The 15,847-nt window shown below is 46.5% G+C and overlaps 1 protein-coding gene across 2 annotated transcripts in view; it reads left to right on the top strand.

The window, feature by feature from the left end:
• The first annotated feature begins 2,259 nt into the window (after positions 1 to 2,259).
• gfra2b (GDNF family receptor alpha 2b) overlaps positions 2,260 to 15,847 on the top strand; it is a 74,863-nt gene continuing 61,275 nt past the window's right edge. For both annotated transcript variants that reach the window (XM_066650975.1, XM_066650974.1), the window contains exons 1-2: positions 2,260 to 2,889; positions 7,626 to 7,928. In XM_066650975.1, the coding sequence (XP_066507072.1) occupies positions 2,850 to 2,889; positions 7,626 to 7,928 (343 nt within the window). In that variant the 5' untranslated portion in view covers positions 2,260 to 2,849. The remainder of the gene's footprint in view (positions 2,890 to 7,625; positions 7,929 to 15,847) is intronic.

Raw genomic sequence — 15,847 nt, 5'->3', positions numbered from 1 at the left:
TTAGTGTGTGTTGTGCTGGTGTAGAGTGGATCAGACACAGCAGTGCTGCTGGAGTGGTGCTGGGAAGTATGCAGAGCAACAGGTGGACAACTGTCTGTAATGGTAGGACAACAAAGTGAAGTACTGTTGGTGTTATTTGTGATTCACACGAATTCACAAAGGTTCTCAAAGATGTATACCATCAGATCCTCACAGCAATGTTCCAATGTCTAGTGTAAAGCCTTCACAGTAGAGAGTGTTTCTGCAGAGAACAGAGGAACACACTCCGTATTAATACTCTGAGTTTGGGAATTTTAATATTTTACAGAAAATAGGAATGTGTAAATTAAGTGCCATCTGCACTCCAGACACACACACACACACACACACAGCCAAAGCTGTCAAACCTGTCTGCCAGGATGTTGAGAGTACAACATTGTGAACGTGGAAACATATGTACAGGCTATTTCAGCACTGACTTTATCAGGGATACACACACACACACACACACACATACACAAATAAACAAACCAACAACCACGCATATGCACACACACCCTGAGTGAGTGACGTTTTGAGTCACAGGAGTGTGTGACTCAGTGTGTGTCGTGTGGAGATGAAGGTGGGCCACGAGGGTGGGCATGAAATGGAGAAACTGTTTTTGGACGCCACACACACAAGTTACTAAATGTGTGAGTTAAACGCGAGAGTTGTGTTTATCTCCTGAAACCATGAGGGTCTCTGTGGGCCAATGACTGGGAGGGGGGAGGGAGAGGGGGAGGAGGTAGGGAGGGAGAAGTGGGGGCATCTCCACTGTTCCAGCTCAGTGACTGCAGTGACAGACAGGTCCAGTAGGCGGCGCCTTTGTGTTAATAACATACGGTGATTATGAGGAAGGAACTGAAGTCAGATATTTCCAAGCACTCGCTGAGGGTGGGTTTCTGCAGTGGTGTGTGTGTGTGTACATTTATTGGACTCTAGTATTCAGGTCTTGGGAGGGATCCCCAGGGCACTGTCTGTGAGGAGTGTGGTGTGTTCTCCCTGTGTCTGTGTGGGTTTCCTCCGGGTGACTGTCTGTGAGGAGTGTAGTGTGTTCTCTCTGTGTCTGCATGGGTTTCCTCCGGGTGACTGTCTGTGAGGAGTGTGGTGTGTTCTCCCTGTGTCTGCGTGGGTTTCCTCCGGGTGACTGTCTGTGAGGAGTGTGGTGTGTTCTCCCTGTGTCTGCATGGGTTTCCTCCGGGTGACTGTCTGTGAGGAGTGTGGTGTGTTCTCCCTGTGTCTGCGTGGGTTTCCTCCGGGTGACTGTCTGTGAGGAGTGTGGTGTGTTCTCTCTGTGTCTTCGTGGGTTTCCTCCGGGTGACTGTCTGTGAGGAGTGTGGTGTGTTCTCCCTGTGTCTGCATGGGTTTCCTCCGGGTGACTGTCTGTGAGGAGTGTGGTGTGTTCTCCCTGTGTCTGCGTGGGTTTCCTCCGGGTGACTGTCTGTGAGGAGTGTGGTGTGTTCTCCCTGTGTCTGCGTGGGTTTCCTCCGGGTGACTGTCTGTGAGGAGTGTGGTGTGTTCTCCCTGTGTCTGCATGGGTTTCCTCCGGGTGACTGTCTGTGAGGAGTGTGGTGTGTTCTCCCTGTGTCTGCGTGGGTTTCCTCCGGGTGACTGTCTGTGAGGAGTGTGGTGTGTTCTCCCTGTGTCTGCATGGGTTTCCTCCGGGTGACTGTCTGTGAGGAGTGTGGTGTGTTCTCTCTGTGTCTGTGTGGGTTTCCTCCGGGTGACTGTCTGTGAGGAGTGTAGTGTGTTCTCTCTGTGTCTTCGTGGGTTTCCTCCGGGTGACTGTCTGTGAGGAGTGTGGTGTGTTCTCCCTGTGTCTGTGTGGGTTTCCTCCAGGGGCCCCTCTTTCTTCCCACAGTCCAAACACACACTGGTAGTTGGAGCGACTGTGTGAAACTGTCCATGAGTGTGTGAGTGATCTGGTGAAAGTGTGAAGCAGAAGCAGAGAGAAGAGAAGAGAAGAGAAGAGGGGAGGAGAGAAGAGAAGAGAAGAGAAGAAGAGGAGAGGAGAGAAGAAAAGGGAAAGGAGTAGAGGAAGAAAGAGGAGGAGAAGAGGAAAAGAAAACAGAGGAGGATAAAAGAAGTAGGAAAGAGGAGGAGGAGAGAAAAAGAGAAAAAAAGGAGAAAAGGAAAAGGAGGAGGGAAGCGGAGAGCTTCTATTTTTTTTTTTCCCTGGGAATTATTGCAGCCGCTCGCTTCCTCGGCAGCTCAGCGCAGAGCGGACAGAGAGATGAAGGAGAACGTATGAGGAGAGAGAGAGAGAGAGAGAGAGAGAGAGAGAGAGAGAGAGAGAGGCTGAGAGTGAGTGAGTGAGAGAGAGCCTCATAGTGGAAGAGGAGATGAAGAGGCTCCAGAGCAGGGGAGAGCAGCGCTGATCCGGTTGTTTCTCTGCTGCTGTCCTTCCCCCGACGCTCCTGTGTTCCTGCGCTGGAGAGGCTGAGGAGGATGGAGAGGGTGAGGATGGAGAAGTGAAGCCATAGAGAGAGTGAGGATGGAGGAGTGAAGGGTGGAGGAGTGCGCTCTCTGCGTCAGAAGTCCACTGCCCGCTGGAAATGGGGGGACGGTGTCTCTGAGGCTGCTTTAAGACGAGAAGTTGAGTCCTGGTCTGGAGTTGGGGATTGCACATGGACGGAGGAGTGGAGAGCAGGAGGACAGCGCTCTCTTCTTTCTGAGATATACACCCTGGTGATTTAAGGTGGAGGTTTAAGGTGGATTGTTTTGTGCGTGAACGTGGAAATGGATGATCTGGAGATCTGAAACTGAGCCTGAGAACCAAGGTGGAGATTTACTCACAGCGCCTTCACAACTGTTCACGCAGGGATTCTACCATGTTTTTACTCCATCTTCTGGTGGCGCTCCTCTTACTGGGTGAGTACTTGCTGTGAAACTGAATTAGAACCGAATCAGACCATGTCAAACCAAATCAGACAGAATCAAACTGAATCAGACTGAGTCAAACAGTATGACACCACATCAGACCAAGCTAAACCAAATCAGATCAATTCAAAATCAAATTAGACATAGTCAAACCGATGCAGACTGGATTGGACAGAGTCAGACAGAATCAGATTGAGTCAAACTGAATCAGAATGAGTCAAACCTAATTAGATCAATTCAAAATGAAATCAGACAGCTGATTCAAACCGGATTTGACAGATTTGACAGAGTCAAACATAATCAGACGGACTTAGATTGAGTCAAACTGAATCAGACCAAGTCAAATCAAATCAGACAAAAAAAAAATCAGATTCAGATCAAATCAAATTGAGTCAAACCAAATCAGACTGAATTAACCCAAACTGAATCACACAGAGTCAAACTGAGTCAAACCAAAGCAGACCATGTCAAAGCAAGTCAAACTGAATCAGATCAAATCAGATCGAGTCAAACAGAGTCAGACTGGCTCAGAAATACGGTTTAAACCCCGGATATTGTCTTCTGCATTCAGCACACGCAGAGAGAGGCACCTGTGCCATACTCAGGTCTTCACACTGAGACCGCCCCAGTCTTACTCTCCTCGTGCCCAACCTTGCGTGTGATGCTCGAACACAACACCGCTCCCATTTACAAACATCACCCCCCATGTGAACACGAACGTTAATAAAGCGAGAGCTGGGCTCCACTTTCTGCCCTCAAGCTCCTTCCACTTCACGCGTGAGCCGAGCGCGAGCCACATCAATCAGCACCGCCCCCTCCACCCCTACACTTGCGCTCAGGGTCTCCAGAAGGAAAAACAAAAACCCACCGACACCTGCCACTCCTGCTGGTCTGGGACAGAGTTGTGCCGGAGCAGCTGCATTTCCCTGCCTCACTGATAGAGGACGCTGTTGTCAAGACAGTGACAATCCGAGTCATAGTGTTCCACTCATGTCTCAAACTATCTGAACCTTTCCAGTGGTGGCGAATTGAACCTGACGTCTACATCTCTCCAACACACACCAGGCGTCTGCTTTGAGGCTCTGTAGTGAAGCATTAACCAATGGTAAGGGACCTTCTGGAGTAGCTGCCCAGGAGCCTAAAGTCACCATGTCCAATGCCCCATGCTAATTGTGGGCTAGAGGGGTGTAAGGCCAGCACTGTGGACCTGTGGTCTGTCTAGTATCTTTGGGATGAGTTTGAGTGGGATTAGTGAAACAGAAATAAGCCATCAAATCCTCACAGCAAGGGATTTCAAGAGCTGCAGTGATCTTAATGTTGACCTTGTCATCAGGAGGTCACTGGTTTGATCCCCAATGATGCCTCAGCCTTCTGAGGCTTCGAGGCCAGTACCCTCAAGGGTTCATATACTGTACCTTTAATTAGAAACAGAACAGTACCTTACTCTATATTAACTGTGGATGTTAAAGTCGTGTTGATGTCATTCGCCCCGTTTCATCTCCAGGACTTTTATTGTGCTCTTTTATTCTCCACAGTTGTATAATGAAAGATTACAGAGACCCCCCTCTCCTTCTGGAGAAGAGAACGTAATGAACCTTTAGGGAACACAACTGGACTCTAACACCACTGCTGTACCTTTAAAGACACACTACACTGTCTGTAGCTTTAAGGACAACAATGCACCTGTACTGTACCTTTGTTCTGAGAGTGTAGAAAGCACAGCTGGCCTCGCTCTCTCGGGGTGGAATGGCCCTCCCTCTCCCTTCATCTCTCCACTCATAGCCCTAGCGGGAGTGTCTGTTGGCTGATGTGCCAGATCTAGAGGGTGTGCCTTCTCCTACGATGTGTTGTGGTTGTTGACGTGTTTAAAGGAGTTGCATTAGCAACAGTTCAAAAAGAATTGGTGGATTGGTCTTGTTTCTCTGAAGAAGAAAATGAATAGAATAAGTTTATATTTCTATGTTTATTTAAAATTGAACAAAACTGGGAAATTATCATTTTAAAAATAGTGTTTTTGCCAAAAACAGTGACTTAACAGGAGAAGGAAAAACCCGGGAGTCAGTGTAAAAAGGATAAATTCAGAGTAATTTTGGAGCGTTTCTATTGGTCATTCATCATGAGATTTACACACAGTGTGAAGGACAGCTGCTGTGTTTAAATGATGTAGTAATTAAACATCCACACACGGAGATACATGGATTTTCATTGGACAATGATGAGATGTAGCAGAAATGTTCTACAGCAGAACCATTTAAGCCCATACACATGTATACTCTAAAGACAGAGGTTTTGTCTGTGTGTGGTCCTCCCGTCCACACAGAATCCTTTAAGGTCTCTGAAAACGCTCTCCACGGCGTAGATTCTTGAGAACTCTGTTTTCATGGTGTTGTGTTTATGGCTGAGAGGCCACTGTGAGCTGCGCAGGGTGTGTTCAGAATGAGCCTGAAATACAGTTAGTTCTGCTCTCTCAGTGATTAGTGGCTTGATCACATTTGCAGCTGAATGTAGCTTTAATCGTGCACTGTGCATCGGCACTGGACCCTACTGCGGTCAGTGATTTTGAAGCATTCTGTCTGAAGTTAAACGTGAACAGCGATGTTGGAGCAGGTCCGGTCGGACTAGCAGCTGCTGGAACAGTTCTGAGAAAGTCGTTGTTCTGAATCACTTCTCTTTTGAGTTGTTTTGTGTTTATTTGTGGATGTGGAAATTTTCACAAACGCTGTTGGTGTGGATAAAGATTTAAAACAATGTAGACAAATACATCTGTGAACGTTTGGACGGGGCTTTGGTTCCAGGAAAACATCCAGTCAGGACCATTTCTTGGAGCAGTCCATTTCCACCTCATTATTTGTCATCATCATCATTTCTAACACTGGCGTGTTTTCAAAACTGAACAGAAAAGGCCCAAAATTCACACAAACACCCAATTTTGACCAAAGAGTTTCACATTGTGACGAGGTGAAAATGTTTGACTATCACTAAAGTGCAAATGTGCCAAAGAACGATGGGAATGTGTTTTTCTGAATAAACGATGAGGTTTCAGCTGATTCAGACCTACTGCACACACAGCACAGCGCCCCCCAGAGCCCCGGACTGACTCCTCCCAGTTTCTCATCTCTCCACTCCACGCTTTAGAGCCCCTCTGTTCTCACACCAGCGCCCCCTCAGGGTCTGATTTTAGAGTGTGTGCTGATTACTGTACACACACAGCACTGAGCAAAAGTCAAAGACAACACAGAGTTAATTTACTGTCCTCTAAAGACGTTAAGAACAAGCTCCACACGCAGACACCACCCAGACGCCCCACACATTAACATTAAACCAAGCATTTTTGATATAAAGTGGGTTTTTGATATAAACAGCTGTAAGATGTGTTGTTATCAAAGCAAAACCCCACTCAGATCTCTGCCTCGCTCCTGATCATGAAGCCCACACCATCTGGAGTTTATTTGCGAAAATGCAGTGGATGGAAAAACGACTCGTTTCGCATTTCTTTTCCACCGATATTTCTTTATTGTGCAGAATATTTTGGATGGAAAGCTACAGTCGTTTGGTCCAGTTTGAATCAGGTGCTGGTGTTGATGATAGGTGCCGGATCAAAAACACCACTCCAACTCATGGAAGCCAGTAAAAACAGCCCAAGGGATGAGATAAAAGCTTGTCTGGAACATTTTTGGGACGACAGTGTGGTGTGAGTTACAACCAGAAACTTTAAAAATAAGGGAAATTCTCATAACATTAAAAATGGATTCTGTTTACGGATAAAGTCCTGCCCTCCAGCAATAAGAGCCAATTAGACTGCGGTTAATGAATAAAGTCCCGCCCTCTAACAATAAGAACCAATCAGATCGCAGGTTGTGGAAAAGCAGTAAAGTCAACTGCAACTACAAAAGACATTAGAGACTTTGTATTTGTTATTTATGATTATTAATAATTCTTGTTGAAATATATTGAAAGTGTAATTTGATTTGACATTCAGTCGTTAACGACATAAAATGATGCTATAACGATGAGGCTATTCTAATGTACAGGACATGGCACTGATCCTATGAAAGTTATACATTACCTTCCGGACCTTGGCTTAAGAAAATCTTCTCTAACTTTACCTTAATGAATTTTAATTAATTACCCCTGCTTTAATGTTTATAACCCTCCACCTCAGTGGTCTTCAAATCCAGGCCTTGGCTGTAAGTTCCAGGTCGGGATTTTGAAACTGGTATTCCAGCTGGTATTCCACTATAGCTGCCCCTGACTGACCAGGTGTAGTGTCTCACCAGCTGGACGGCCGGGAATCTGGATTCATGGTCTGGATTTGAAGACCTCTGCTGTAGCTGATGCTTGGCATTGGTCATATTGAACTTACGCTCATGTGCAGCTTCTCCAGAGTGTTTCATTTCAGGTCCTGATTTTCTGCAGAGGTTAAACACACTGTGTCCACACTGAGTGGCCCTTAAAGCAGCCGAGTTTACTCAGTGTGAAAGGTGTCTAGTGAGGTTTGGAGATGCAGTGTAGGCCTCTCCAAATTCAAAGAGACAGGAGCCTGGTCTTTTACGAGTGGACGTAACAGCCCAGGGTTGTCATAGGAACTTGCCCGGGGTCATCCCAGAGATATGAACTTTGATTTATGATTTCTCTTTAAATAATTTAAATGACCTTTTATTTTGAGCTGCTCTCCTGTTTTAGTCCCAAACCCCCCTCCTCTAACTCTGTCTTCATGTCTCCTGCAGATGATGTGGAGTGCTCGGTGGTCAGCTCTGGGCTGGATGCCGGCGGCTGGCGAGCACCGATGGACTGTCTCAGGGCGAGCGAGATGTGCAGCCAGAGCCCTCAGTGCAGCTCTCGCTTCAGGATCATTCGGCAGTGTCTAGTGGGCCGCGACAGGACCACCATGCTGGCCAACCGAGAGTGTCAGAGCGCGCTGGAGGTCCTTCAGGACAGTCCTCTGTATGACTGCCGCTGTAAACGAGGCATGAAGAAGGAGCTGCAGTGTCTGCAGAGCTACTGGAGCATTCACATGGGTTTGAACGAAGGTAGGACACGCCTTTGTGTGGAAGCTTTGGGAGGGATGCCATTTCTTGCCCAAGAAGACCCTCTTTCTCATGCTTTAGGTGGTCTCAGCATGAGGTGGTTCTGGAAGGTTTTAGACATAATAAACTGTTTAGAGTATGATTACCAGTCTGGGTCTGGGGACTTTAACCCTCTGGGTCAGGGGCCTTAACCCCTCTGGGTCAGGGGCCTTACTCCACTGAGCGCTTTTCCACCAAATGAAATGTAACCAGGCTATGGCTACACGCATGGTGTAGCTCCAAACACAGCCCCAGAAACACACACAAACAGAGCATGTTCCTGTTTCATTTCCTATTATTTATTGATATGAAATGGTGTAAATGACCCTGTCCAGCTCCACTGGGGGATAACGCTGTGTGTGAGGCTCTGAGCTCTTTCTTGAGTTACTGACCCTCCAAACGCCCATGGACCAGGTCATGGTTCACGCTGAAAAGCCAACTCTTCTTTGGTTCCAGCTGGGAACACACTTTTCTCAACTGGAACTGTTCCGGTTCCTTGTTGGTGGAAAAGCACTATCTGTGTCTGAAGGCTGGACCCCTGTAAGGTCTGAAGACTCTACACAGCCGACTCACCAGTGTTAAATCAACACAAGTGTTAGATTTTTACACTCATTTTTACTTTCAAAAACAAATAGTGTTGATTTAACCCTGGTGAATGTGGTCAGATGGTTCTAATCCTCTGTTTATACCACTCTGTTTACCCAGAGGGTTAAACCCCTCAGACCCATAGGGGTAAGGTCCTCAGACTCCACATCTGAGTGATTGTTCTGGATGCTGCAGATCTTCTTAAACCCTACTGCAATGGCACCTGATCTCCACAAGAGCGCTGTGGACAGAGATCATTTGCCCTAAAGCTGAAAGGCTGACATCCACTTTTACAAACTCTTCATCTCTCTATGAAAACACAGAGTGTGTCTCGTTTGTCTCAGCCCCTCTTCACAGCCGCATGACTCGGGATGTGAGTGGCGTATGGTCTGATGATGAGTAGGAGAGGACATGGTAGGCCATTTGTATTTCAGAAATAGCTGAACCATGTTTCTGTGCTGTGTTATCACAAAAATATTCATAACTACATCCATAAACATATATTTTGATGCATTCATTGAACCCAAAAAGTTAATGCCACCTTGATCATAGAAATAAACAAATATTTTCCATTATATATCAGCTGCTCTTTGTTAAAATCCCTACACAATGGGACCCATGAGTAGCTCCATTTTTAAAAGCTGCATCAGAGAAGAAATAAAGACAGTGGGCTCTAACTTTCCTCAAGCAGGTGGTCTTTAAGTGCTCCACAGAGCCTCACATAAATCAATGCTCTTTACAATTAAAAAGAAAAAATGGTTATTAGCATCTTTTATGGGCATTTGGTTCTTAAAGAGATGTTGTAAGTGTTTTACTGTGGGGATCTGCAGAACTGTGATGATGCAGGTCATTGTTATAGGGACAGTATGAAGCAGATTGGTCATTCAGACTCAGAGCGCAGTTCAAGGTCAAAAAGACAGATGCTAAAATCCCTGGAGTCTCCCTGTACATGGGGCTGAGGTCAGAGTCACTGCTGTGTTGAGGGTATTTTACAAATGTTTCTGATCAGTGATTAGTAATCACAGACTGTACCTACCTGCTTTATGCAAATCTCTGTCAGTCTTGAGTTTCTCGCTGAATTCTTTCATCGGCCACCGATCCAAGGAGCGTTTGAACCTCTTCAAAAGACCACGGTGTAACTTTACGAGCTGCCGTCGTGAGTCGGATAAAAACAAACGTGATCTCTGCTGCAGCTGGAGATTTTACAGATGGAGAGTTGGTGCTGGTCGTCTGCGTCGCGTGGCGTAGAGTGATGACTCTCTCTGGACAATCAGCGCTCTGCAAGGTTTACACGCCACGGTTTAGTCCCTACTCGACTCGCTCTGAACCACGAGAGAACAGCCACTAAACAAGAACCCGCTTCCAGAACCAGGACCTGATTCACCTGCTGGAGGAGTGGAAAAGACGAGTAGAGTAGGGACCTAAGGGAAAAAGCGTATGAGGTGTGAATCTGAGCCTAGAGTCTCTGGAGTGGAAATATGGTGTTTTTGAGAGTCAGGGTCAGTCTGGTGTCTCTGAGGTGTGAGCCTGACTCTTGTGTCTATGAGATGGCTGGCATTAACACATCATTCCTTACAGAAAAGCACTGCACTGAAGCACTACATGTGGCAGAGGCTGTGTTTAAAGAAAAATGAGACAAAAACACTCAAACCTCTGGTAGTTTGTAGTTTCTGCAGCCAAAGCTAAAGCTGGAGTCCATGAGTCAGTCGACATGAGGCCTGACTTGAGTCCCCATCTCTGTTTCTCAAAAAGTGCCAGTGAGTGTAGGTAGAGTGTAGGTGGACATGAACTGACAACTCAGTGTATTTTATGGTCTTGAAGCCCTGGCTAGTCAACAGCACACAGTGGGAGTTACTTTGTGCTGAGTCGGGAGCATTTGAAGTGCGCTAGGCTGAGATTTGGCTCGTCTGTTCACTGTGAAGTGACGGCTGCTCACTTAGACAGTTATTGCAAGCAGGTCTGGTGCGTTTAGAGAGAAACTGGATTATTTTTTATCAGCGTGAAGACTTCATGTTGGAGAGTGTGAAAATAAACCCTGTCCTACCTGCCTCCACGCCGCCATGTTTCTGCGACAGAGCGCTCAGACTCATGGGACAGTGTTTTGGCGTGTTTTGTTTTTTCGTTAGCGTGTTGGGGAATCATTAGAGGATTTAGGCGTTTTAAAGCAGGGCTGAATTATAACCCATCTGCTTTGGCAGTTGCTGCAGGAGCCGCAACAAATAGTTCTTTTGATGGGAGTAATCAGTGAGAGCTTTTAAAGCCTCTGCTGCTCTCAGACCCGGGATTTCAATGAAACATTGTGGACTGCCAGCCAGGCTAACTGCCTGCGAAGGTAAAACATACACACACACACACACACTGACAAACAAACACACACACAGCTCCCTTTCATCATAGCTGGTGTATAAAGAGATTAGATTAGTCTGCAGAAAGTTAATTCCCTGCTAAATGTAGCACAGGCTAACCCCATCACATTAGCGAGATCCACAGGGGCCAGGACTAGTGCAGATTCAGGAGAAGAGTTTTATTGTTTGTGGGAGGCTCAGGATCATTAGGAGCTGCCCAGGCTAGTGGCCCCTGGCTGGATTTTTCTCTCTAAGCAGGTGTTCTGCTGTACAGGCTAATAGCTGCTTGTTTATGCTGTCAGTTCATTGTGCTGCAGATTTATTTAGTTCAGCACGAAATGGCTTCCTGCAGGTCCCGCGTCCCTAATTCCTTCCTGGCTTGACATGTGCAACTTTTGGAAATAGGAACAGTGATTTTTCAAATTATTTCGCAGCCACTGGTGTGAGGTAGTGACACGTTTACAAAATGCTGGGATACAGCCCGGTCAACCCAGTGGCGGGATGTGACTTTAGGGAAAGTTGGGGCGGTAATGATTTGTCTGCCATTGATTGAGCTGAAAACACAGCGACCCTCATTTTGCAAAGTTGCACAGAATCAGCTGCTGGTATTTGCTTCCTGAATGACAAACTGTTACACACCGCACAATGACAACACCAGCAGGAGTTTGCCTTACTCCTTAAAAACCAAAGCTTATGATTTCAAATTCTGATGGGCGTGTACCCACCTGGCACCTAGTGATTCTGGGTAGGCTCCAGACCCACCGCCGCCCTGAACTTCATAAGTGTAACAGACAATTAATTATTGAATGTATATGTGTAATTTATGCAGTTTTGTTGAAAACCCTGTTTCTGGAAAAAGCTGTGAATTTATAAACTTCAGTAAATGCAGGATATATTCTCCTTTAATTCTCCTGAAGCTTTTTTTTTATTTAAACAACAAAACATTAATGTTCCTATGTTTCACCCCGCCCCCTCGTCTGAGTCCGTCCAATCACAGCGCTGGACCCGCGTTTATGTGAGAGCGCAAAGACGAGGTTAAACTCAGCAAAACAGACACAACGAGCGCGGAGAAATAAGAGCACTGAGTAAAAACGGAGAAGAAAGAGAACAGAGTGAAAACGGCTAAAAACCAGAGCTTCTGCTCCTCGCTCCTCACTGCTGTGCGCTCGGGGTCGGGGTGAACAGCGAGCGGCTCATTATCATTTAAAGGAACAGGTGCTGAAAGCAGGTCACAGATGTTTCATTGTTCCACTGTGGAGGAGAGGAGAGTTACATCACTTTTAAAGACACAAATGCTGAAGAGCTCCTGTGGCTGATGTAAAACCTCCAAATCATATAAAATGTGTGTGTAAGGGATGTCTATAAACGCTTGGACATACAGTGTCTTTCTGTCTCGGGATTCTGTTCTTTTTGGCCTATTTGGGCTCTAGCGGCTCAAGCTCCTCATTAAGATGTTTTCGCTTCAGCCTCTTCTTTCAGAAAACCCACTCCAGCCGGTTTTGTCCAGCGGAGACGAGAGACACAGGAAAGAAAGCTCAGGTTTGTGTGGAGTGGAGAAGCACTGAGTGCAGCGGTGATTGCAGTCGGACAGAACTCAATCAAATCCAGAGAAAAGCTCAGGAACACACAATCGTCCACAGCTCAGAGCTTACACAACAAATCCAGCCGAGCAGCAGCTCCCTCATCAGTCGTTTATCTTTCCCTCGCTTCTGTCTGACAAGCAGCTCTGGGATTTTCTCCCTCTGAATAAACACAACAAAATACAACAAAAACCCACATTCGCCAAGCCCTGAAAAAGCCCCCGCAGTGGTCACTGACAGAGGGACAGAACATGAATGAAATGTGTTTACGCCTGGTCATGTGTTTGTGTCAGAAAGAGGGAGAGATATAGAGGGATAGAGACAGAGTCCTGGAGAAGAAAAACACACTGTCGCTGTCAAAAGAAAAGCTTTGTAAGAAAAGCCTTTTCACACAGAATGAAAACTCCAGCAGCTCCTTCCCCTCAGCGAACATCTCGCCATAAATCCACCACACACGACTTCGACAAGCAGACCTTCCTGAAGGGACCCAACAGATCTGAAATTACAGATACATCCAGATGACATCAGTGAGTGAAGAGATGCTCATCATCTAAAGAGGAAAGTCTGAGCTGGTCTTTGAGTTTGCTGTAAATGTTTATAGGTTTTTGGGGTTTGAAGAATTAGAGGATTTGAGGGCATTGAGGTTTTGAGGTTTGAGGGATTTGAGGTTTTAGGGGTTTGAAGAATTTGAGGTTTTGAGGGAGTTGAGGTTTGGGGATTTGAGGTTTTGGGGGTTTGAAGAATTTGAGGTTTTGAGGGCGTTGAGGTTTTGAGGTTTGGGGGATTTTAGGTTTTGGGGATTTGAGGAATTTGAGGTTTGAGGGATTTGAGGTTGTGAGGTTTGGGGGATTTTAGGTTTTGGGGGTTTGAGGAATTTGAGGTTTGAGGGATTTGAGGTTTTGAGGTTTGGGGGATTTTAGGTTTTGGGGGTTTGAGGAATTTGAGGTTTGAGGGATTTGACTGTTTGAGGTTTGAAGGGTTTGATATTCATGGATTTGGGGCTTTGTACAAATGTGAGAGGTTTGAGGTTTTGAATTTAGAGGTTTTGAAAGGTTTGAGGTTTGTTTTTTTGTAGTTTAAGAGTGTGTTGTTTTGGGGGTTTAAAAAGGTTTTGTGAAAGTTTGAAAGAAAGGGCAATTTCATATACTCAGTCACTCACAGGGGTTTGATGGGGTTGTGGGGTATGATAGGGTTGAGAGGTATGATGGGGTTGAGGGGTTTGATGGAGTTGAGGGGTTTGATGGAGTCGAGGGGTTTGATGGAGGAGTTGATTGGTACGATGGAGTCGAGGGGTATGATGGGGTTGAGGGGTATGATGGAGTTGAGGGGTTTGATGGAGTTGAGGGGTTTGATGGAGTTGAGGGGTATGATGGAGTTGAAGGGTTTGATGGAGGAGTTGATTGGTACGATGGAGTCGAGGGGTATGATGGGGTTGAGGGGTATGATGGAGTTGAGGGGTACGATGGGGTTGAGGGGTTTGATGGAGTTGATGAGAGATTTGAGGGGTATGCTGTCCTGAGTGTTGGGGGTGTTGTGAGTGGTGGGGAGACAGCATTGTGGCGGGGTCCAGTCTGGATCTGAAAAGCCACACAGCTCTGCTGAAGCGAAGCCTTTTCTCTCGCTCTCTTCCCTCTCTCCACGCTTCAAAGCGCTGTCAGAGCAGGCCATATCCAATCCCATCCATGACACAGACAAGAATGCGGCTGCACGGCGCTGAGAGGGGAAAAAAACACTCTCCGACAGAGACTCTGCCAAAACGAACACGTCTGAGGCCAGATTTAGAAACGCGAGGCTTTTTGCTATTCACACCCAACTGGGCGAAGCTTTCTGTCTCTGTCCTCTGGCAGAAAGACTGCTCAGGTGTGCAGCAGCAACAACATTCACCAGCCGAGACCTGTCAAAAACACCTCAAACCAGAGCAAAGCGCAGACTTACAGCAGCCTACTGCCAATCAGAGCAGTAGAAAAGGCTAATGACAACTCACATCCACATCAACATCATCTCCATCTGCCACATCTGTATGGAACAGCTGTTTACCACGGACAACAGAAAAGACACATCAAAGACGTCGCCATAAAACTTCTAAAGATTCTGATCTCTGTGCCTCACACATTCACACATTCACTCAGACCTGGGGACAATTTCACACACTCACGCAGTCACTCACACACTCCACCTACAAAATGTGTGTTTGGACTGTAGGAGGAAGCCCACACAGACACAGAGAGAACACATTGCATTCCTCACAGACAGTGACCTGAGGAGAGGATCCCACCCAGGACCCTGAGACCCTGCAGCTGTGTGACAGAGACCTCATCTGCAGCGTCACCTTGCTGCCATTCATGGTGTCCCATTGTTTATTAAAGGCTCGTCAGAGAAGAGGGAGTGTTGTCAAATCTGTCTGTGTGACTCTGTGGCTGAAGACTGAGACTCTGCAGCAGAAGAGTGGGACAATGGGGCTGAAGAATGAGACAATGGGGCTAAAAAAGTGAGACACTGTTGCAGAGGAGTGAGACACTGTGGCTGAAGAGTGAGACACTGTGGCTGAAGAGTGAGACACTGGGACTGAAGAGTGAGACATCATGGCTGAAGAGTGAGACATCATGGCTGAAGAGTGAGACACTGCTTCTGAAGAGTGAGACATCATGACTGAAGAGTGAGACACTGCTGCTGAAGAGTGAGACATTGTTGCTGAAGAGTAAAACACCACAGCTGAAGGGTGAGACGCTGTGGCTGAAGAGTGAGATATTGCAGCTGAAGAGTGATGCACTGTGACTAAAGAGTGAGACACTCTGGCTGAAGAGTGAGGCACCACGGCTGAAAGGTGAGACAATGTGGCTGAAGAGTGAGATATCACAGTTGAAATGTGAGACACTGTGGCTGAAGAGTGAGACACCACAGTTGAAGGGTGAGACACTGTGGCTGAAGAGTGAGACACCACAGTTGAAGGGTGAGACACTGTGTCTGGGGAGTGAGAAACCACAGTTGATGAGTAAGACACCACAGGTGAAGAGTGAGACACCATAGTTGATGAGTAAGACACCACAGTTGAAGAGTGAGACACCAATACTAATGGAAATAATAACAGTAATAACTGTGATGGGTTGAAAGACTAATGACTGGTCTGAGCTAATGGTGGCTAATGGATGCTACTATTTTCAAACTCATTTTTGACTCATTAATCAAATCAGATCATTTTCTTACAATTAAAAACAGGAGTGGCGTCATTTTCCTGTTTGTTCACATGCTAATGAGAACCGTCACAACGAGCGCCACTTCCTCACAACAAACACAAACACTGCATGGGCCATTAGCCGCCATTTTACACCTCTGATAGAAATCAGACGCACATGGTTTCTCTGCTTTAACTCTG

The sequence above is a fragment of the Hoplias malabaricus genome, chromosome 18 (genome assembly GCF_029633855.1).
Source record: "Hoplias malabaricus isolate fHopMal1 chromosome 18, fHopMal1.hap1, whole genome shotgun sequence".
NCBI lineage: Eukaryota > Metazoa > Chordata > Actinopteri > Characiformes > Erythrinidae > Hoplias > Hoplias malabaricus.
Note: the sequence above shows the minus strand (reverse complement) of the source record. Positions and strands in the feature narration are given on the sequence as shown.